We start from the raw sequence: 25,049 nt of genomic DNA on the forward strand, positions 1-25,049 counted from the left end.
TGATGTTAATAATGGTATCCTGTGAGATGTCCACATGGTCGAGGATGCTGTGGATAATATTATGACAACACAGGAGAGTTCACATAACTCGGAGGTTTACTGATGTCTCTGCCAGGTAAAAGCAAACTGCTTTTGGTAATCCACACTAACTGATATAAGGAAAAGCATCTGTCACCTGTAGACCACACAACAGGGACTGTGTTCATTTGCTCTAGCAAACATAACGACACCAGGAGAAGTTACTGTGATTGAAGTCACCACTTGAGAAACTTTACAATGATTCCCAGGCATTCAACCAATGAATCTGTCTCTTATACCGGCCAAACAAGCAAAGGTATCAAACAATCTCAGGTAAGTGTACCTGTTTCAATAGCTTCAGAACTTCAGCTCAATCCAATTCCATTCATCTTAATCTAATATTATTAGATATTAAACGAGGATGTGATAGGAATCAACAGCCTGCAGTGTTTGAGTTTTTAATAACACTAATCTTTACAATCTCCACAGGGAGGTGTTATATAACTTCTTTCTTAAATGTTTGTTTATTTTTGAGAGAGAGAGAGAGAGTCAGAGCATGAGCAGGGGTGTTTATTTTTGAGAAAGGGAGACACAGAATCTGAAGCAGGCTCCAGGCTCTGAGTTGTCAGCGCAGAGCCCGACGTGGGGCTCAAACACACACCGCGAGATCATGACCTGAACCGGAGTCGGACGCTTAACCAACTGAGCCACCCAGATGCCCCGGGGTTATATAACTTTTGATTTACCATTTTAGTGGATTTACCACTAAAGTGAGTGGAAATGGATTTCTACTCACTCTGTTAAGTAGATCACCATGCTACTTCTAGCCTCTAGAAATTATTGTCAACTCAGACCTAATGTCCATTCTGCATTTTCCTCCAAGGACACAGTCATCCTACTATACGACCACAGGTCCTCCCTTGGGGTGACATAGACTCCTCTTCAATCGAGGGACTCCAGGTCTGTAAACTTGCTTAGGTGTGGGAACATGAGACACCATAACCTGTTACCATGGCAACTGAAGTCAAGTTTCTGCTCACCAGGTCTAGAGGTTCCCCAGTAATGTAAACCCCACAATTCTCACTGAAATCTGAGAGTCCATTTCAATGTCAGTATTTGATGGTTTCATATCTCACATTTAGGTTTTTCATCCATTTTGAATTTATTTTTGTGTATGGTGTAAGGAAGTGGTCCAGTTTCATTCTTTTGCATGTTGCTGTCCAATTTTCCCAGCACCATTTGTTGAAGAGACTTTTTCCCATTGTATATTCATTCCTCCTTTGTCAAAGATTAATTGACCATATATATAGTTGTGGGTCCATTTCTGGGCTTTCTATTCTGTTCCATTGATCTGTGTGTCTGTTTTTTGTGTCAAAACATACTGTCTTCATGACTACAGCTTTGTAATATAGCTTAAAGCAAAAGTGAATATTATTATCCTTTCTCTGTATCCATGCCCATTTTATATAGCCCCAGTATATGTTCTCCAACAGCCAGACATGTGAATATAGAACAGCAAGCTCTAAACCAACTGACCAGAGTACTGTAGCTACATGAGTACTCTGAGATGAGATCAGCTAAGCCTGGCCCAGAACAGCAGCAAAGGACCCTAGACTCATGGGCAAAAATAAAGCATCATTGCTTTAAGCTATTAAAGTTTGGGTGGGTTGTTATACAGCAAAAATTAATTGATATCAGAGCACTTCTAGTCTTGGGAACTATTATTATCAGTCAGGGTCCAATCAGGAAAATCTGGGTATTTCAAATGGGGGATTTTGAGAACTGGTTACACAAGTGATAGAATTGCTAAGGAGCTAGAAGGAACAGTGAGGAAACTGAGAAGCTGTGGCCATCCCAAGAGCCAGAAGGGCACAGGAAGGCGGTGGTACCAAAGGCCAGAAGCCAGGGTCATTAGTGGGGGCTGGAACCCACTGCAACCACGAAGGGCACAGCTATCTGGTGGGAGGTGCACTCACAAAGTAGACTTTAACTTTGGCATTACACTTTTTCTTTAAGCTCACTAGTGCCATTAAATACAGCCATTTCACCTGCTTGTTGAGCAAGCTAACATTTAACTTATTTCATTAAATAAGTTAGTGTATGTGCATAGTTCAGTGTCTGGTGCATAAGTGTTATAAGTCATCATTATCATATATTTTTATGGCAAAAACTATCATTGCCCCAAAGCCTTTGCCTTTGATGAGCACCTCATTCAATGAGAGCCCAGGGACAATGTAACTGTTTACTGCTATATTACACAGACTACCAGAAACCTATCTCTGAATACTAACGTGGTGTTTTTATTTTTTTAATTGACTTTAGACCCAAACAAGGCCTGAAAACAAATTCTAGATTCCCCCTATTTCCCTGAGTGTAGTTGCCTACAAACCAACCCTCTCTTTGGTACTAAAACCTGATTCTAATTCATCTAAACAGAGAAAGAATTTATGAAATGGCATGTTGGGTAAGAAAATTGAACCCTCAAATCTTAGTAGTCTTAACACAAAAACAAGTTTCTCACTCACCCTACATTTCCAGTGAGGGTGGGAACCAGGAAGTCTCCTCCATATTGTCACTTGGGGACCCAGAACGATGGAGGGTCCACTATCTGTGACATTCCTAGTCACAATGTCAGGGGAAGACATTAGAGAATCATGCAGGGGCTTTTCAGTGCTTCAGCCTGGACTTATCCCATGCCCTGGGCTAGAAGATAGAGTCTTCTCTGCAAAGGAAGGGAGAACCAGATAGTGTTGACCAGCAACAACGTTTACCACAGAAACAGTGCCCAGTCCTTAGCCAATAGCTGCTAATATAAAGGGGCAAAGGGAGGGAATACACAGACAAGATCCTGCCACAGGGGTAATCTGTTTGAATACCAATCCTGATCCCAGCACTCATTATCTCCCTGCTGATCTCCATATGTTTGAAAACATCTTCCAGAACATTAATCCTTGATTCTATTACAAATAATTTCAAATTGAACCCCCCTAAGGTTCAAAATCCCAGGAAAGAGAATCTGATTAGCATGCCAGGTAGTTTAGGTCATGTGCCCATGGTTTAGTTGCAAAGGGCAGGAAGAGGAAATTTCTGCCTATTTCAGCTTTCACACTTGGCAGAAGGATGCTGTTGCTTCTTGAATTTAAGATTCCCTGTAAATGAGGGGTGTTCAGGTTTCTGGGCAGCCCAAACAAAAATGTGCCCTGTATCGTTTCAATGATTTGCATATTTACGAATTTTATATAAACAGATTTATACAGTACGTGCCCCTTTTTGGTCTGGCTTCTTTCACAGTATCATTATGCAAAGGTCCATTTAAGTTGTTGCACATATCAGTGCTGAGTACTATTCCATTGTAAGGACATGCCACATTTGCTTATCCATTCCCTTGTTGTTGTTGTTTTTTTTAAATTTTTTTTTCAATGTTTTTTTATTTATTTTTGAGACAGAGAGAGACAGAGCATGAACGGGGGAGGGGCAGAGAGAGAGGGAGACACAGAATCGGAAACAGGCTCCAGGCTCTGAGCCATCAGCCCAGAGCCTGACGCGGGGCTCGAACTCACCGACTGCGAGATCGTGACCTGGCTGAAGTCGGACGCTTAACTGACTGCGCCACCCAGGCGCCCCATCCATTCCCTTGTTGATGAACATTTGTTGTCTCTACCTTTTGGCTACTGCCAAGAAAGCTACCAAGAGCAGTCATGAACAGCTTTTTCTGGACATGTGCTTCTATTTCTCTTGGGTAAATATCTAGGAGTGGAATTGCTGGATTGTCCGGTAAGTGTGTGCTTGAACTGTTAAGAAACTGCCAAACTCTTTTCCAAGATGGTTGTGCCATTTTACATTCCCACCAACCATGGATGAGAGCTCCAATTTTCCAATTGTCATAATGCTTGGTATGGCCAGTCTTCTTAATTTTAGCCATTCTAATAGGTATGTGGTGGTATATTATTGTGGTTTTAATTTCCATTTGCCTGAAGACTAATATGATTTTTTCATATACTTATTTGCCTTCCGAATGCGTTTTGTTTTGCAAAATGTCTGCTCAAATACTTTGCCCATTTTTTAATGTATTTCTTGCAATCTGAAGTTTCCTTTTCATTGTTGTAACTGTTTCTGCTCCTGTTTTCTACTATACATTTTATTGTTTTAGATTTTACATTTAGGTCAGTCATCCATTTGGGGTTAATTTTTATACCTGGTGCAAAGTACTGATCAAAGTTTGTTTTGTTTTGTTTTGTTTTTTCTTTTGTTTGGGTTTTTTTTTCTTTTGCATATGGATATCCAATTGTCCTAGACTCATTTTTTTTTAAAGACTATCCATTCACTACTGAATTACCTTTTCTTATTTGTCAAAAATCAATCATCCATATACGTGTAGATCTATTTCTAGACTCCTGAGTTTGTCCCAATGATCTGTATGTCTATCTTAAACCACATGGTATTAATTACTGTATCTTTAAATCTAAAATTATGCCAAAATAGAAAGCTTATTAAAAATGCAAAAAGATAGAGACCTAACAGAAAATGAACAAAAGCTACGGTCAGTTTACAGAGAAGGAATTACAATGGCTCTTAAACGTGCAAGAAGATTCTCAACATCAGCCATAATAAAACAAACACAAATTAAGGCTGCGCTAAGATACAATTCACACCCTCAAATTTTCAAATACCAAAAACTTTAACAACACACTTTATATTGATAAGGATGTATGAAAATGGGTACTTTTACCCACTGGTGGCATGAGTTAAATTGGAACGACCCCTGTGGAAAACAATTTGGCAACATTTACTCATTTGTTAAATGGGTATAACCTTTGACCCAGCAAGTCTGTTTCTAGAAATTTATCCTGCAATATAGTTCAATAAGTGTTCACAGATCATGTTCAACTATTTCCACTGTGGCATTTCTTATAATGGCAAAGACAATAAACAACCAAAATGTCCAGCAATAGAGAACTGGTTACATAAATGATAAAGTCCTATAATAAACCACATTTCACTAGCAAAAGAATAAGTTAGATGTATGAAATGTAATGGAATGATCTTCAAAATATACTGATAAGTGAGATATTCAAAGTGCTGAAGAATTATTTTAGGATGCTGCCATTTGTGTGAAAAGGAAACCTATACACATTAAAAAATATATATGCCCTTATAGGTGCAGAATAGTTATGGAATATAAAACTGAACAGTGGCTGTCCTTGGGGATGAGATAATGGAGTCAGTGCTGAGGGAGAAGATAAGCATTATATAACTTCTCCTCTGTTTGAATTTTTTTGCTGTGTGTGTGTGTGTGTGTGTGTGTGTGTGTGTGTGTGTGTTTCAATTAGAAAATCTATTTTAAAAGAAGTGTATACTAGGGGTGCCTGGGTGGCTCAGTCGGTTAAGCATCTGACTTCGGTTCAGGTCTGATCTCACGGTTCATGAGTTCGAGCCCCGCATCAGGCTCTGTGCTGACAGCTCAGAGCCTGGAGCCTGCTTCCAATTCTGTGTCTCCCTCTCTCTCTGCACCTCTCCCCCTCATGCTCTGTCTCTTTCTCTCAAAAATAGACACTAAAGTTAAAAAAAAAAAAGAAGTATATACTAAAGGTATGCCATCTTAAAACAAGAGTGATTATCTCAGGAGAGGGTGATTATATTTGATTATCATTTTCTTCTTTATGCTTTTAAGCACTTAACCAATTTTATAACATGAAAATGTGCTATTTCTGTAATCAGAAAACTAAGTACTCTTAAAACATTCTAGAAAAGGGTAAGAAGGGATTAACTTTACCTAATTGGACAATGGCTAAAAGAGGATGAAGAAAAAGATGGTGTACTTTTTCTTTGGTCATTCATTTACACATATATACACACAGCACACAATTCAAAATATATTTCTTCAGGTAAAAATCAGTCATCAAGAGGGGCGCCTGGGTGGCGCAGTCGGTTAAGCGTCCGACTTCAGCCAGGTCACGATCTCGCGGCCCGTGAGTTCAAGCCCCGCGTCGGGCTCTGGGCTGATGGCTCGGAGCCTGGAGCCTGTTTCCGATTCTGTGTCTCCCTCTCTCTGCCCCTCCCCCGTTCATGCTCTGTCTCTCTCTGTCCCAAAAATAAATAAACGTTGAAAAAAAAAATTAAAAAAAAAAATCAGTCATCAAGAAAGGTAAGGAAAGGGTGCCTGGCTGCCTCAGTCGGTAGAGCATGCAACTTCTTTTTTTTAATAATTTTTTAAAAATGTTTATTTAGTTTTTGAGAGAGAAAGAGAGCACATGTGCAAGTGGGGGAGGGGAAGAAAGAGAGGGAGACACAGAATCCGAAGCAGGCTCCAGGCTCCAAGTTGTCAGCACAGAGCCTGACAGCTGCAAGATCATGACCTGACCCAAAGTTGGACGCTTAACCAACTGAGCCACCCAGGCACCCCAAGCATGCAACTCTTGATCTCAGGGTTGTAAGTTGGAGCCCCACACTGGGTGTAGAGATTATTTAAAAATAAAATCTTTAAGGGGTGTCTAGGTGGCTCAGTTGGTTAAATGCCTGACTCTTGATTTTGGCTCAGGTTTTGATCTCACAGTTGGTGAGATTGAGTCCCACATTGGGCTCCATGTTAGTACGGAGCTGCTTGGGATTCTCTCTCTCTCCCCCCCCTCTCTCTGCCTCTCCCTCTCTCTCCCAAAATAAAAAAACTAAATTTAAGAAAGAAAGAAAGAAAGAAAGAAAGAAAGAAAGAAAAGAAAAGAAAAGAAAAGAAAAGAAAAGAAAGAAAGGAAAAAAGGTAGGTAAGGAAGTACAACAAAAGAAACTAAAAGCAAACCATCTTTTAAAATCCTTTTTCAAATGGGACAAAGTTCTACCATCTGGTAGCAATGCGAACTTGCAACCACATGAATCATTATGACAGTATCATTGTGACTTTTGAACGCTTTCATCATCAAAAGAGTCTAGTGACATCACCATTAGCAAAAGATTCAAACACCAGGAGAGTATTTTACAATATCTGATTTTTTTTATGAAGACCCAAAAATATGACGATTGGGAAACATCCTAGGACTTCTAACATCACGAAAACTAATGGTAAGGCTCTTAGGAAGAAACTATGAAAGGTTGGGTGATCTGGTGAAATCATACGTAGGGGTCATCCCCAAACCTTGGCCTTGAAAGTATATTGTACAAAACAGATGACACTTCAATATGGGGCTCAAAGTCACGACCCCAAGGTCAAGAGTCACATGCTCCACCAACTGAACCAGCCAGGTGCCCCATGGGTAAACAGAAATCCTATTTAACACCTTTAACATAAGCTCAGTGCATTGGCTAGAGCCAAATATTCCACGTTAGTGCTTAATGCCTTTAATTTAGATTTTTAATCACTGTTTACAAGATACCTTTCAGAGAGCTCGTATATATTTTTAGTTTACTTGACCTATAGTCTTTGAGTAAATTATTAGTCTCAATACCTTTGTGAGGAAAAACTATATAAAAATCAACTTTGGAGGTAGAATGTATTCCAATACATAAAAACATCTTCATAAGGACCTCATTTTATTTTCACAGAAGCACAAATGAAATAGAATGAGAGTTTTATTGAATTTCCTTATTCAGGGTGATAAAGAAATACAAAAGGAACATCACACTGTACCTAATCTAAAAAGTATCAGTTGGCATACTAAAAGATCTCTTTGCAAGCCTTCACACAAAACTTAGGTTTCCCTAAATCTGCCTTCTTCCTTAGGCCAACCATTCTAGACTCAGCCAAATTTCCATAAATTAATTTTATAATTAATTAGTTATTAGAAGATGGCAAGGAAGTTGTTTCTTACTTTCCAAAAAACTCCTTTTCTCCTTTTTTTTTTCTAGGAGAGAATGAATTCTAAGTGGAAAATGCTGTTATTAACTTCATTTGCTTTATTGCTGATGTTGATTAAGCATCGCTCCCGGTAAATATACAAGATTGATGAGTCATCATCTTTAATGATTGGCAGAGTTGACCTAAAATGCTGAGTTTTGTCCAAAAAAGGTTAATAAACACTCCCTAAATTAATCAGAGAGTATCTCCTCTTTGAGGAACTGATTAAATTATAAATATATTAATTCTTTCATTTTTCAACATTCAACAAATATTTATTGAGTACCTTTTTGGTGCCAGGTCCCGTCCTAGGTGCTGGGAACTTATGCAGCTTTACATTCCAGGTCCAGAAGATGGACGATAAGCAAAGAAATCTATAATACAATGTTAGGAGCTTTGTATTGGTTTTAATGTTTATTTTTGAGATAGACAGAGCATGAGTGGGGGAGAGACAGAGAGAGAGAGGGAGACAGAATCTGAAGCAGGCTCCAGGCTCCGAGCTGTCAGCCCAGAGCCCAACGTGGGGCGGAACCCATGAACCACGAGATCATGAGCTGAACCGAAGTCAGACTCTCAACTGACTGAGCCACCGATGCACCCCAGGAGCTTTGTATTTTATATAATAAGGCTACGAAGAAAGAAATAAAGCAAGATAAGAGAACAGAGAGTGTTGAGGGCCTATTTTAGATACATCTTAAGCTATGACAATAGGAACACGACTCAAAGAAAACTGCTATCGAAATATAACTGTACTGGAGAACAAATCTGTTAACCTGCTAAAGTTCTCTTATAGAAAAATTCAAATTCTTACCTCCTCCATGCCTTCCTCATCTTTATGGTCTTTTTAAATAAGCAATGCAATGTTACCGAATGCTATTTGAAAATCAGCTATATTGTGGGAGCTAATGTCTTTAAAAATTAACCGTATTGTTTTGGTATCATGTTCTACATGTTATTTGTCCTCCTAGGGTGTTATGCCTTAATAGAAAGGCCTATCTTAGTCAAAAAGGAGATAATAGACCAGAAGCTCATTGCAGGCCCGGATTCCAGAACTGGAATGTCCCATCAGAACCAGATGCTATGCATTCCAGAACTGTAGCATTATGCCTGGCATGTAGTAGGTGTTTAGTAATCACTCGGCTAACAAATGAGTAAATGAATGGAACTGAATTCTAGATTTTTTGTTATTCCAATTGCAATAGGCGTTTGTTCAAATTTAACACTAAAATGTCTCTTTTTATTTATGTGAAGAATAAAGAACCACCTAGAGAAGATAGATCTCTGCTGGTAAGAATCTGTTCTGTAAATATTCTACAAACTGTATTGAGGGCAAACTGGCTGGAGTCGAGTGAGTTCTAATGGTAATGGCAATCGGAAGGCACATAAGACTGAATTCTCCGGAGACAACCACTGACAAATTTCTTGGGTATCAGTTCAGAAATAATCGGTGCATGTGCATATATACATGTATGTGAGTTTGTATGGACATGTGTATGTGCACATCTCCAAATTTTGCTCCTTCGACACACTTACCTGCTTACACAGATAAATTTTAGACATTTGCTATATTTGAAGTACCTCTGTCCAGGGTATTTTTCTTTAGATTGACAGCCATCTGTGATCCACCACATTTTCTACCATCGACCATTGTGTAGGACCCAAAAAATTATTAAAACCAAACCTCAAAAAAAAAAAACCCTGTTCTTAGAAGTTCTCCTCTTGTCACTATACATGTTTAGTGCAGTTAGGCATGGAACATTTGGATTTTGAAAGAGTATGAGTCTTGAGCAATCCTATATTAAAATATCTTTGGTTAAAAACACCTCCGAAATGTCAAGATGGTGCACTTTCAAAGTCATTTTTTAATATTTGATTTTGAAATAATTACAGATTCATAGGAAGTTGCAAAGATAGTACAAAGAGGTCACATGTACCTTTCACTCAATTTCCCCCAGAGTTACATCTTACGTAACTGTCATGCAATATCAAAATAGGAAACTGATGCTGGGACAATGTATGGATATAATTGTATAACATTTTATCACATGTGTAGATTTGTAGATCACCAAGGTAATCAAGATACAAAATGATTCCATCACCACAAAGATCTCCTCTGAGCTACCATTTATACGCACCCCAACCTCCTTTCCTCAACCCTTCTAATCACTGGTACCATTAATCTATTTTTATCTTTACAATTTTGTCATTTTGAGAATGTTTTATAAATGGAATCACACAGTGTATGATCTATTGAGATGAGCTTTTTTCACTCAGGATAATGCTCTTGAGATCCAACCACCTTGTAGTGTATCTCAGTAAATCACTCCTTTTTTATTGCTGTGTAGTATTCCGTAAAGGGACGTACCAAAGTTTGCTTAACCCTTCACCTACTGGGGGACATTTTGGGTGACAATTCTTTTCTTCCAGCACCTGAAAAATATTTTTCCACTTCCTTTTGGGTCCATAGTTTCTAATTAAAAACATCCATTTCATTCAAATTATTTTTCCCCTCTAGGTGAATCATTTCTTTCTGCTTGTTTTCAAGATTCTTTTCACCTTTAGCTTTCAGAAAATTGGCTATCATGTGCCTTAGCATGGATTCTTTTTGAAGTACGCTTCACACCCAGCATGGAGTCCAACACGGGGCTTAAACTCATGACCCTGAGATCAAGACCTGACCTGAGGTCAAGAGTCAGATACTTCACTGACTGAGCCATTCAGGCACCCCAGCATGGATTTTTTTATTTTAGGTTTATCCTGTTTGGGGTTCATTCAGCTTCTTGAATCTGTATGTTTACGTCTTTTGCCAAATTTGGGGGCATGTTCAGCCATATTTTTAATTGTTTTTCAGCCCCATTCTCTTTCTTTCCTTCTGGGGTTCCAATTACATGAATGTTAGATCTTTTGTTTTTGTTCCATGTGTCCCTGAGGCTTGTTCTTTTTTCTTTTTTTTTTTTCAATTTTTTCTGTTATTCAGATTGAGCGATTTCTGTTATTCAGTCTGCAAGTTCACTGATTCTTTCTCCATCCTCTCCATTCTGCTGTGAAGACTGTTTATTGAGTTTTTATTTCAGTGTTATATTTTTAAGTTCTAAAATTTCCATTTGGTTCTTCTTTATATCTTCCATATCTTTAATAAGACTTTCTATTTCTTTACTGTGACTTCCTATTTTTTCATACATTTCAAGTGTTTGTAATCGCTCATTGAACACTGCCTTTGTCAGATATCCTTGTTAGACAATTCTAATATCTGTGTTATCATGGCATCTGTAGATTATCCTTTCTCATTCAAGTTGAGATCTTTTCTTGGACAATTTGGGGGTATTATGAGACTGGATCTTATTTAAATCTTGTGTTTTCATAGGCATCCTCTTAACACGGTGCTAGCTGGGAAATAGGGTGGCATCCCTGCATTACTGTCGGTTGAGGGATGAAATTTTAGGTTCTTGACTCTGCCTCCCTTGAAACCCAGTGGGGAGGGGCTCCTTGTTACTAATGAGCAGGGATGGGAGTTTGGGATCCCCATGTGGTCTCCACTGACACAACCACAGGGGGATTGGGTAGTGGTGACTGTTTTAATACCCACTAATCCCCTCTAACTCCACACCAGTGAGGAAGGGACGGAATCCCCATTATGGCCTGGTGAGAGTACACGTCTAGGCTCCCTACTTGGCCTTTGCTGGAGGGATGGAAATAGAGCCACGGATTTTCCTGTGGTATTGGGTTGGAGAACAGTGAGTAGTGTCTACAGATTCTTTGCCTTGCTAGGTTGCCCTATTCCTGGCCCGTTAGCTGTTAAGAGCAGCTTTTTTCTCAGGGCTCTTTTTTTGTCTGTACCCATTGGCATTTCTGAGTCGCACCTAATCTGAGATACATGTGGCAGAAAACCCAGGGAACCCACTGCCATGTCGGCCCTTGAGTCCCAGTGCACCTGCCTGATCTGCTTTCTTCTCTTTGCCTTTCACTCATTTGTTTACTTCACATATAATGTCCTGGGTTTTTAGCTATACTTAGTGGTAGGATAGGGAAACTGAGTACCTAGTCCATCTTTCTGGAAGTACAAATCACTTAAAGTTATTCTTATTTTACAAAATATCCCCAACTTATGAAAGAGAAGCCCCCTTATAACCTTGTTAATTAAATAGTTCACTTAAAAGCACAACAAAAACTTAGGTGGGTCCTATTTTTAAATGAAAATCAAAGACAAACATCTAGACCCCCTACTCCAACCCCTTTATTTTAACATGTAATAAAGTGTCTATCACATAGTAAGCTACTAATACTTGATAAATGAATTACATAAATCTGTATTTTTGTCTGAATACACATTATTTTTCCTGCTTTGTTAATTTTTAAAATATATCCCCCACTCAAGAACCATACTGTTCCCTGCCTTCCCACCTTTGGCTATGACCTCTTCACCCCACATCTCTTTCCTGAAATCACCCTTATCCTTCCAGACCCAGTTTACGTATTTCATCTCCAAGTAGCTTCCCTTAACCCCACATTTAGGTTGGATGCCCCATCTATATGCTCCCATGGAGATCTGTGTTTTCCTATTAGCAGTTACCACTCTGCACTATAATCATCTATTTAATGTTGTCTTTTCAGCTAGTCTATTGGCTTTTAGAGGGCAGGAACTGATCTAAATGTTCACAGTTCTAGAACCAGCATCAAACAGTGCCTGCCGTGTTACAGGGACACAATAATTATTTGCTGAGTAAACGGATTACTCTTAACTTGACTTTCTCTTTGTACCCAGGGAAAATGAAAAAGAACTTCGGCTCTCAGACTGGTTTAATCCCAAGTAAGAAAGAATATTCTACACAAACACACACTAATGATAACAACAACAACTCAATTTAAATGGGGGAGGACTTTTTTCATCATCAAATTGTACCTATCCTGGGAGCTTTCCAGGCCTTGGCAGTTTTTAGTTTAAAGTCTTTTATATATAAACCTAGTGTCTATTTATCTAGAATCAGGCAATTGAGGGTCATAATGAGAAAACTGTTATCTAGTTTAATGTTCCTGGTTTTATTAGGAGAAAGAAAAAAATCTTTTTAGTAACGGCCCAAAAATGCCATTAATGACTCCTCTTGATTTTGGCATTAATACTTGGGGGAAAATCTCATTCTTTTTTTTTTTTTTTTTTCTTTTTTGAGGTGGGGGAGGGGCAGAGGGAGAGGGACAGAGAGAATCTTTTTTTTTTTTAATTTTTTATGTTTATTTTTGAGAGAGAGGGAGAGACAGAGTGTGAACAGGGGAGGGGCAGAGAGGGAGACACAGAATCCGAAGCCAGCTCCAGGCTCTGAGCTGTCAGCACAGAGCCCGACACGGGGCTCAAACTCACAAACCGCGAGATCGTGACCTGAGCCGAAGCAGACGCTCAGCTAACTGAACCACCCAGGCGCTCCAGGGAAAGAGAGAATCTTAAGCAAGCTCCACACCCAGTGTAGAATCCAACACAGAGCTTGACACAGGGCTCAATCCCACAACCCTGGAATCATGACCTGAGCCAAAATCAGGAACTGAATGCTTAACCTAACCAACTAAGCTACCAGGTGCCCCAGAGAATCTTATTCTTTATAATGGCTATCTAGTATTCTATTTTATGGCTACATACCATAATTTATTTAGTCAGTTCCCTATTGGTTTTGAATCATTTGCAGTTTGAAGGCTATTGTAAATAATGTTTTGATGAATATCTTTGTACATATATTTTTGTACGCTCTTGTGTGAACTTACCCATATGATAAATTCCTATTGTAGCATCATTAGATTAAGAGATATAGACATTTTAGGAGCACTTGGGTGGCTTAGTTGGGTAAGCATCCAACTGTTGATTTCTGCTCAGGTCGTGATTTCACAGTTTGTGATTCAAGCCCCCTAGTAGGCTCTGCACGGATAGTGTGGAACCTGCTTGGGATTCTCTCTCTCCCTCTTTCTCTGCCCCACTGTCTCCCACCTCCCCTCCCCTCTCTATCTCTCCAAATAAATAAATAAGCTTAAAAAAAAGATTTAAAAATTTTAAAAAATGAGATGCAGACATTTTAAATTTTTACTCAGGTTGCTAAATTGCCTTTTAATAATTATACCATTTATTTTCTAATCTATAGTGGGTGAATGTTAATTTTATTTGTTTCATAAATTTCCATTTTATTTTAGTTGTATCAAACATTTTTTATTGGCAAAACTATTAGTTAAAATATCTCGATTCAATTTGCACTTCCATAATTATTGTTTAATTTGATCATCTTTTATACGTGTTATTTATATTTCATCTTCTGTGAATTCCTTTTTCATATTTATATTTTTTAAACAACCTTAAGTGCACACAATTAGATTAATAACAATCTTTGTGGGGTGCCTGGGTGGTTCAGTTGGTTGGGCATCCGACTTCAGCTCAGGTCATGATCTCACAGGTTCATGAGTTTGAGCCCCGCATGAGACTCTGTGCTGACAGCTCAGAGCCTGGAGTCTGTTTCAGATTCTGTGTCTCCCTCTTTCTCTGTCCCTCCCTGGCTTGTGCTCTGTCTCTCTCTGTCTCAAAAATAAACATTTTTTAAATAATAATTTTTTAAAAAAATTTTTAATAAAAAATTTAAATAATAATCTTTGCTACATGACTCACTCTCATCATTAGGTTTTTCAAAGCCCAGTCATTATTTATTTATGTGCTTTCTCACTTATTTCCGTTTTGTTTTAAGTTTATTTATTTTGAGAAAAACAGAGCAAGCAGGGGAGGGGCAGAGAGAGAGAGGGAGAGAGAGAAAACCAAGCAGGCTCCGCACTGTCAGCACAGAGCCCGCCTTGGGGCTCAAACTCAGGAACCATGAGATCATGACCTGAGCCGAAACCAAGAGTCAGATGCTTAACTGACTGAGCCACCCAGGTGCCTCTCTTGCTTATTTTTAATGAAACAAAACCTCAACATTCAATAACTTCAACATCCAGCTATCCAGCTATCCACCTCTGTCTTTCCTAGGACCCCCATTCTGTCTCCTCACCCTCTAGCCTTGAAACAACCTCCATCCCGAATCCTGCTTCATCATCCCCTTGCTTTCTCTTGTTTTAATTTAAGTGTATATCTTCCATTTGTATTCTGGAACAAGTATATTTTAAAATTACAGCTGTTTGTAATTTTTTAAAGAAGATATAATACCACGTGTAATCTCCAGGGACTCATTTTGACCCTTAATATTATATTGCTAAGATTCATCCAAATTGCATATGACTGTCATTCATTTTGATGGCGGCGTTACAGTTAACTGTAGAAATATACCACAGTTTGCTCATCCCCTGCCTTATCAGTGGGCACTTGGACTGCGTCTAGGTTTTTGTTATTTTGAGCCTTAAGAGGTAACACTCTTGTAAGAGGCCTTTCCAAAGAATGTGTTTACGATAGGGAAAAAAAATACGTAGATAAAACAGCTGCCCGATTCTTTCTCTGACCTCATCTTCAACCATTGTGTCCCTCACCCACTCCTCCAATCATACTGGCTCCTTGTTGTTCCTCAGAAACACCAAGCAAGCTCTCACCTCAGGACTTTGCACCTTCTGTGCTCTCTGCATGGACTGCTTACCCTCCAAGCAGCCAAATGGCTCATTCTCCCACACCCTTCAAACGCTGTTTTATCAGTGAAGTCTTCTCTAACTACTCCCTTTCTCCCTTACCCAGATTTATTGTTCTCAGTTGCTCTCCCCAACATCTGACATACTGTATATTTGCTTGCTTATTCATTTACTATCTGCCTTTCCCACAAGAGTGTGCCTAGAAAAAAAAAAAAGCCTAGATATAGTAGGGGTTCGATATTTGTAGAATAGATAAATACATGAGATCTTCTGTCTAATTGAAGTGATAGCACCTTCATAACAATGTAAAAGTAGTGGGAGAAGGCATTGCACTTTATTATTAAGCATCATATTGGCTTTTAGTTTAAAATGAAATGACCTCTGCATTATGGAGATATGAGGGAAGAAGCTCATTTTTGGTTCTTATTAAGTACAAAAAACTATAAGCTTAAAGTAAATATGTGGGAATAAATGTCTCAGAATAGCCAAGAAAGTGTGAAAAAATAAGAAAGTTAAAAGGATTTTGCCTAGGGGCACCTGAGTGGCTCAGGTGGCTAATGTCCAACTCTTGATTTCAGCCAAGGTCATGATCTCATGATCATGAGATCAAGCCCCACACTGGGCTCCACACTGGGGGTGGAGTCTGCTTAAGATTGTCTTTCCCCCTCTGCCCCACCCTGCTCATGCTCTGTCTCTCATGCTCTCTCTCTCTCTCAAAAATAAAATTTTTAAAAGAGAGGGTTTTGCCTTAAATAGTCAAACATATTTTGACATCATTGTGATCAAATCAACATGGCATAGATCAAAGGAGTAGTGAATCCAGAATTAAGTCACAGTATGTATCAAAGTTGATATATAACAAAAATGGCATCTTAAAAATCAGTGAGGAAAGGACAGATTAGTTCATAAATTATACTGACACTATTGGTGATCTAAGTGGGGGCAAAATGGGGCATTAATCCTATGGCATAAAGATAAATTCCTGATAGACTACAGATTTAAGTGTAAAAAATAAAGCAATAAAAAAAATCTTGCTAGAAAATCAATAAGACAGGGGCGCCTGGGTGGCTCAGTCGGTTAAGCGTCCGACTTCGGCTCAGGTCATGATCTCGTGGTCCGTGAGTTCGAGCCCCGCGTTGGGCTCTGTGCTGACTGCTCAGAGTCTGGAGCCTGTTTCCGATTCTGTGTCTCCCTCTCTCTCTGCCCCTCCCCCGTTCATGCTCTGTCTCTCTCTGTCCCCAAAATAAATAAACATTGAAAAAAAAATTCTTTAAAAAAAATTTTTTTTTAATGAACATACATATACAGCAATCCTATTCCTGGGACTAGCCATTAAAAATAACAGCAACAAGGCGAGTGTGGGTGGCTCAGTCGGTTGAGCATCCGACTTCAGCTCAGGTCATGATCCCACGGTTCGTGGGTTCAAGCCCCACATTGGGCTCTGTGCTGACAGCTCAGAGCCTGCAGCCCGCTTCTGATTCTGTGTCTCCCTCTCTGCACCTCCCCTTCCCATGCTCTGTCTCTCTCTCTCTCTCTCTCTCTCAAGAATAAACATTAAAAAAATTTTTTAAAGATAATAGCAACAATACCTAAGGACATAAGATTAAGGTTTGTTGCATCAGTTTTTATAATGACAGAAATTCCAGGAATAAAATGTATACCTAGTCATAAGAAAATGGCTAAACAAACTGTCCACACCTTGGAATATTATGCAGCCATTACAAAGAGTGAATAAGAACTAGTCCAGATAACCTGGAAGGACTTCCACAAGGTTGTGATGAGTAGAACAACAAGCTGCAGGAAAGTATGCGTTATCTCATCATAATAAACAAGATTAAAAAAAATTATTTACTTATTTTTGAGAGAGGGAAAGAGAGAATGCGTGCATGAGCGAGGGAGGGGCAGAGAGAGGGAAAGAGAGAACCCCAAGCAGGCTCCATGCTGTTAGCCCACAGCCTGACTCTGGGCTCGATCTCACCAACCGTGAGATTATGACCTGAGCCAAAATCACGAATTGGACGCTCAACCTACTGAGCCACCCAGGCGCTCCAAAATAAACAAGATTTTTAAAGCCTGCATATGTGTGTGTACTTATGTATGTGTGCATATTGTACACATGTTATCTATACAATTGGATATGAATATGGAGGGAAAAAGAAAAGAGCACAGATGAGGCTGCAAATATGGCAGGCCAGCAGCTAGGAAGAGGAAAGTGGAAAGCTACATGACGTGGTGCAGGGGTAGATGTGGGAAACATACACGCTGGAAATGCTCTAGTACTCTCATGGTTCTGTCTGCTTATGGTATATTTATCTCTGCTATATCACTTCAGCTTCTTACACTTTTTAGACTCATGCACAGTTCCTTAAAACTGTATATAGGTCAATATAGCCTTGATTTACAGGAAGAGTCCCCACCCTCTCTCTCCAGATCTATTTTTCGAACAAATTATAACCTCCCATATTACTGTCATGAATCCCATCTCAGCAAATCTTAGGAACACCTTCTAGCATTGAAATCACTTCTAATTCAGTGTAGCACCTATTCTCTTTTTATTACGAATGTGGATATCTTAACCCATATATATGATTTCCCTCCTTCGTTAGTATACTTCTTTGTAAGTCACACCTATGATAGTCTACAGTACTATGACACTTGAGCATACTATCTGTGTACCTTCCTTCTGCAAATTTTCATTGTAAGCAATATACTTATGAGCAGGTCATTTTGTATCCTGTTGAACACCCTCTGCTTGGTCATAGTGAGGTATTTTTCTAAGCTCCTCAGATACTGAATCTATCAGGGTATGAGAGAAACAACTCAACTAAGATGAAGTAACTTTAGTGAAGGAATGGTTGGCAGAGATTGGAACAAGGTTAAGAGACCCAACAAAGGACATGGAAGCATCCAGAGGCTTCAACAGTAAGAAGCTCTTATCACCCTTGGCCTAAAGGGACAAGGGAAGGGATGGTACTCCTGGAGACCAGAGATCTCTGGAACCATGAAAGAGCTGCCCAACAGAAGCTGTAGCTGCATATGGACACAGCCACTGGCAAGATCTCAACAAAGCTGGGAGAGAAAAGAGGAAAAGAGACAACTTGTTTTCCTGCCCTCTTATCTTACGTGGGTACCTCCCATTAGCAGAACCCACTGCAAGCCACAGGGCAGGGAACATTGGGTGATCAGTCTGCTCCTAAGGCAGACCAGGTAGAGAAGGCTAAGGATGGACAGGGGAATTGTAAATGGAGAATAACTAACACAATCCACCTTTTTGACTTAGATGGAGCAGCTCATGTTCCCCAAACACGAGATACAAAGTCACATCAGCTAGCGGGTATCATCGAGGTGATGGAAATCTAGCTATATTCCCACTTGAAACCTAGATCGTAACATCTGCCATCTCTAGTATTCTTCATGTAAGGTGGCAAAGGGGAGAAAATAATTAACATAGTGGATCACGACTACAGTCCTACCTCTGTAGCTGTTCAGGAGGCTGGCAATAAAAGGAGGCAGTTAATAATCACCATCCCATGGTTTCTTTATCCTCTGCTAATCCCTTTGATGGTCAGAGTTTCTATTCGATAGGGTTACTCAAACCTCCATCCCTGGAGAGTCTGGTTCCCTCAGTGGTCTGACCTTATTGAGTTGCCCCAATTTCCCACTGACCATTATTACTGGAAATGAGGTAGCTGGGGGCACTCCCAGAGAGTCCTTTGCATTCCATATGAAGCCGTGCTTGCCATCCTTGTAGAACCTCATCTTCCTATCTTCTCGGTGATGAAGATCAGTCATGCCAACCAGTACAGTAATGCCATTTTCTGCCTGTTGGCTCAGCAGCATGGGGAACCATCAGTTTCACAGAACCATGACTTTCTCCCTAGAGCAAAGACTCCTCCCTTGGGAACTGAGAACTCTAAACACACGGGACCCAAAGTCACAACAACAGCAAGCAAACATTCTATAAGTGAATTATTGGATGTAATCGTGAGCAGGGACATCCTCACATCCACCTTGTTTTGTGAACTGCGCATTCTAGCTTTGGAAGGTACAGTATCTCACACTGCTCATTGAGTCAAAGCGGGAATGGCGAACTACTACAGAAAAGTACCTCGGCCTTTTCAGGGAGTTATCTCGGAACTAACACTGAAAATGAGATTTCCCTGGCTAGTCCACTTTCTACCAGGCCAGGTGCCTCAACACAGGGAGGCACACAGACCAGAGAACTTTGTGGAAGTGGCCAACTGCCACACTACTCTCACCATGAAACGGGTAGCTTAGACGGAGGCAAAGTTATGTGTGATACGAAGGCAACTAATAAGATATTCTGCAAGTCAACCAAGTTGGCAGATTTGTAGGCATGAAAAGCAAATCCCTACCCAGAACATAAAACGTTCCCCTGAAGGAAAAGTGTTGCCCCTTTCTTTCTGGGGTCTAATATAATCAACCAGCCATCATTTGGCTGGCTGGTTCCCATGGGAAATGGTGTCACCCTGTGGGCTCCAATTGGCCCCTGCTGTTGGCAAGCTGGGTGCTCAGCACTGGCTCTAGCTTGGTCTTAGCAATGGGATGTCCATGTCACTGAGGCCGTGCATAATCCCCATTGGACTCCAAGTAGCTGGGGCCACTTTATACAGAGACACTAAGTCAGTCACAAGGGAGACCAGGCGAGGTGTCTGACTGACAGCCAGAGGGCAGATTATCTTATCCCCCTGATTGCTGAGCACGTCCTTTGCAGAGAATGCCCCCTGGGCAGCATTTACCTTCCAGGTAAAGAGTTTCGTACCTGTAAGAGAAACCTAATGACTCTAAATCTCTTCTACTCCTTCCTCTTCTGTTTTATCAAATAATTTCGAAACACAAGTTTTTAACTGCCTTCTGCTTTCAGAGGCATTTTCTTTCGTTCTAATAGCAAATCTTTAATCTTCAGACCCTTTCCCATTCTCAAATAGATACTGATTAGCCTCTGTGATGTGCCTAATTTATAAGCATCATCACTGTGATAAGGGTACATCTGTCCAATATTAAAGTGGAGTCTGCGACTTTTGAGTCAAATACAAGTGTATGGCCATAAATTCTAAGTATAAGAAGGGTTTAAAAGTAAATGTATAAAAAAAAAAAACAAATAAATGTGTAAGTTTGAAAAAATCCTTAAAATAGTAAAAGGGGGTACTTTTCAAGAATTTTGTTATTATTATTAATGTACTATTAAGGGTTGCCAAATTCTACCCTTGTCCGGGTCTAGATTTGTAATTAAAACCTGTAATTACCAAAAGCAAAATGGCTTCACACTTTGTGTTCAATTCCTTCCAAAATGAAGGCCTTAAGTTGCTTTATTTTTATTTTTATTAAAAATTTTAAAAAAACTTTAACATTTATTTATTTTTGAGAGAGAGAGAGCATGAGCAGGGGAGGGGCAGAGAGAGAGCGAGATACAGAATGTGAAGCAGGATCCAGGCTCTGAGCTGTCAGCACAGAGCCTGATGTGGGTCTCGAACCCACAAACCATGAGATCATGACCTGAGCTGAAGTCGAAAGCTTAACCTACTGAGCCACCCAGGCACCCTGGCCTTAATTTGCTTAAATAGTTTAATGTCCTCCCTCCAACCAAACTGTTTATTATTACTTTTGTTTCCTTATTTTGTTTTTTGGGGGGTTGTTTATTATTCCTAATTCTGCTTCTGCTGTTATTTTGTTATTATTAGAAGCAAATGTAATATCATCTCCCTTTTTGGACTAATCTTATTTTCTTCCAGGTTGCACTGATGGGCCTACAGCATTAGGAAGGGTAGAAAGAAGGTACTCTAGGAAAAGAAAAAGGAAGAGAAAGATGAGAAAGGGGTAAAAAGAAAGGAAGACATAAGCAGACAGTAGTGCTTTCTGTTTTAGGCAATAATCAGAGAAATGTTCAGACAATGAGCTGTCGGTTTAAGCTATAGTCAGAGCTCAAGGAAAAAAATCCCTGGGCTCAAAAGGCAAGGTTTTTTTGTGATCTCTACACCCAACATGGGGCTCAAACCTACAACTCCATGCTCTACTGACTGAGCCAGCCATGCGCCCCTCAAAAGGCAGTTTGGTATAATGACCAAAGCACAGATTCGGAAAGCCAATTGGCTGATTATGAATCCTGATTCTGCCATTTATTAGCTGTGTGACACTAAGTAATTTACTCAACCAATCTGCGCCCAAGTTTCTTCACATGAAAAATAGAGATAATGATGGAATTTATATTATAGGACATTGCAAGGATTAAAAAAATAGTGTAAAGCACTTAATCACCATGCCTGGCACATAGTTAAGTACTTTATAATGATTAGCTACTATCACTTGGAGAACAACATTTGCTGTCATAATAAGTGGTACTCTCTTAATCGTTTTTCTTGTTTGTTCAACAGAAAACGTCCCGATGTGAAAACGACAACTGATTGGTTTGCGCCGATCATCTGGGAAGGAACTTACAACAGACAAGTCCTGGAAAAGTACTACAAAAGGCTGAACATTACCATAGGCTTGGCTGTATTTGCTACTGGAAAGTAGGTGCTACTAACATTCATCCTTTTCTATTTTGGAAACATATGGATAAGCACCTGTGAACTCTCTACATCCAAACAGCCACTCATAATTAACCCTAATCATGATTTCTGGCTGGTCTGCATAATTATTTGTAGTGGTTATTTTCTCCAGCCATGGCTGATTTCTTAACACGACTTGGAATCTTTCTATTAATATCCATTTAGCTCACTTTTCCTTTCTTCTCAATAAATTTTATGGCTTTTCTCAGCCCCCGCTCCCCAAGCTCACTACACCCTCTTTCGCTAACCAACACAGTTAAGCTCTAAATGCAATTTCTACCCACCTACCTACTGGTAGTTCTTTAGCAACAATGACACACATGTTCTCCTGCATGTTTAAGTGACATGTCTTCTCCTGATGAGTTTTAGCAAAGTGAATGTTTGGTCTTCCATGTTTCACAGGTTTGTGGATCAGTACCTGGAACAGTTCCTCCAGTCTGCTAATAAGCACTTCATGATTGGCTACAATGTTATCTTTTACATCTTGATGGATGACTTCTCCAAACTACCTCCCATAGAGTTGGGGCCCCTTCGAACATTTAAACTATGTACTGTACTCAAACAACATGTATGGAAAGACTTCAATTACATATACATGAAAAACTTGGATATGTACATCATAGAACATATCCAACATGAAGTCGACTTTCTCTTCAGTATGACTGTAAACCAGATCTTCAAGAATGACTTTGGGGTGGAAACCCTGGGCGAGTCTGTAGCTCAACTCCATGCATGGTGGTATTTTAGACATGCTGAAAATTTCCCCTATGAGAGAAGACCTAAATCAGCAGCTTTCATCCCTTTTGGAGAGGGAGATTTCTATTACCAGAGTGCAGTTTTTGGTGGCACACCCCGTGAGGTTTTAGCCTTCATTAAAGAATATCAAAAAGGAGTTACCAGTGACAACAGAAATGGACTCAAGAGCATATATGAACATTATTTAAACAAATATTTGTTTATCAATAAACCCACTAAGTTGTTATCACCAGAATACAATTGGGATCCAAATTTTAGAACTCCCCCACAAATTAAACATGTGAAGATAGCATGGCATTCAAAGAGCATTTGATGGTTGTATCATTAGGTTTATGGATTAATAAGCGAACCACAATAATTCCTCAACTACGAAACATTAAACGTCTCCGTGTTTTTGGAAACTTACAAAAATGTGCAATCTTCCAAAATAAATTGTTTTTCTCCTTGCAGTTTTATACCATCTAAATCTACCTAAATTGGAGTAAGAATAAATGGATGTTAATTTATATTAATGCACAGTGGTGTTATTAGCTACATATTATAAATAATGTGGAAATACTTTTGGAGGCACAAAATGAAGAAACACACCAGACTCTCCTGGTTCAGAAAATAAAGATGGATGGATGGATAGATAGATACATGTGTACACACACACACACACACACACACACACACATGCACGCACACACACAATGTCAAAGGGATATATGTAAAGGGAAAAAATATTCATCAACTCACTCATTAAACTCTGTTTTTCAGTGTTGGGAGATACAGTGCTTGTAAGTATTCTCAATTAGCATTTAATCTGTCTAGTATCTGATGGAACTTAGGTGAACTAGAGACATTCTACCAAATACATCTTACTTTTATGGCTGCAATGATGTTGGGTGCATGGTTTTTAATGCTACAGGAATTTATTTATTTATTTATTTATTTATTTATTTATTTATTTATTTATTTATGAGAGAGAGAGAGAGAGTGTGCGAGTGGGGGAGAGGGGCAGAAGGAAAGAGAGAGAGAATCCCAAGCAGGCTCCATGCTCAGCAGAGTCTGATGAGGTGCTTGATCCCACGACCCTGGGATCATGACCTGAGCCGAAATCAGGAGTTAGACACTCAACTAACTGGGCCACCCGGGAGCCCCAGGGACTCTTTTGTAAAGAGCTATCAACTTAACTCCATGGTAAATATATTCTTTTAGGTGCAGTCAGGGATAGAAAAAATGTTAAGATATATAGAGAGAGACTATACATTTTATAAAATTTACCTCAAGCAGCCTACGGTCCAGCAGGGGAGACAAAACTATAAATATCTCTTTTGGAAATTTAGAAGTGCTAAAACGTAAGGAAGATGTGGCCAAACTGCCGTAGTGGTTCAAGACAGGAAGCAACTAGCTCAGAAGAACCTTTACTATGTAGTCACATCAACATGCTTCCACAAATGAATGAAGCATTATAGCATAGTTATAATAACTGGAGGTTCTAAAGTCACAATAAGTTATTATTTTAATCCTTTTTTGTTGGCTAAAAACTAAGGTTTAGTAAGTGTTCTATAAAAGATAAAGATTATTGGCTATTAAAACACTAAAATTGGGGCACCTGGGTGGATCAGTGGTTAAGTGTCCAACTTCCACTCAGGTCATGATCTTGCAGTTCCTAAGTTCAAGCCCCACATCAGGTTCTGTGCTGACAGTTCAGAGCCTGGAGCCTGTTTTAGATTCTGTGTGTCTCTCTCTCTGTCACTTCCCCACTCATGCTGTCTTTCTCTCTCTCAAAATAAATAAACATTAAAAAATATTTTAAAGAACACTAAAATTATAAAGGAATATTTTTAAGGTAATTTTTAAATGTTTATTTTTGAGAGTGAGAAAGTGCACATGCATGAGTAGGGAGGGGCAGAGAGAGAGAGAGAGACAGACAGATGATCCAATAGCACAGAGGCCGATGTGGGGCTCCAAACTCACAAACCATGAGATCGTGACCTGAGCTGCAGTTGGACACTTAACCGACTGAGCTATCCAGGTGCCCCTGTAAGTAATATTGATAACAACTATGGCAGGCAGATCTTACGATGGTCCCCAATAACCCACCTATCCTGGTGTTCCTGTCCACCCCCTACCACCCTTACCTTCAGTATGAGCTGAATATAGTGACTTGCTTCTAACCAGTACAATATGACAAAGGTAATGGACTATCACTTTCATGATTAGGTTCCATCAGATTGTCACCTCTGTCTTACTAGCTGACTCTATTTATTACTGCCTTTGACTAAGCAAGTTGAAATGTTGGAGAATCCTCACAACAAGGA

At 39.5% G+C, this 25,049-nt stretch overlaps 1 protein-coding gene across 1 annotated transcript; it reads left to right on the top strand.

Annotated features, from left to right (window-relative positions):
- Positions 1-271: 271 nt before the first annotated feature.
- LOC125150484 (glycosyltransferase 6 domain-containing protein 1-like) lies at positions 272-23,056 on the top strand. Its single transcript, XM_047830434.1, has 6 exons — positions 272-351; positions 7,855-7,934; positions 9,095-9,130; positions 12,606-12,650; positions 21,811-21,948; positions 22,390-23,056. The coding sequence occupies exons 1-6, from the start codon at positions 277-279 to the stop codon at positions 23,054-23,056; spliced, it is 1,041 nt and encodes a 346-aa protein (XP_047686390.1). The 5' UTR covers positions 272-276.
- Positions 23,057-25,049: the final 1,993 nt, after the last annotated feature.

The sequence above is a fragment of the Prionailurus viverrinus genome, chromosome D4, assembly GCF_022837055.1.
Source record: "Prionailurus viverrinus isolate Anna chromosome D4, UM_Priviv_1.0, whole genome shotgun sequence".
Classification (NCBI taxonomy): domain Eukaryota; kingdom Metazoa; phylum Chordata; class Mammalia; order Carnivora; family Felidae; genus Prionailurus; species Prionailurus viverrinus.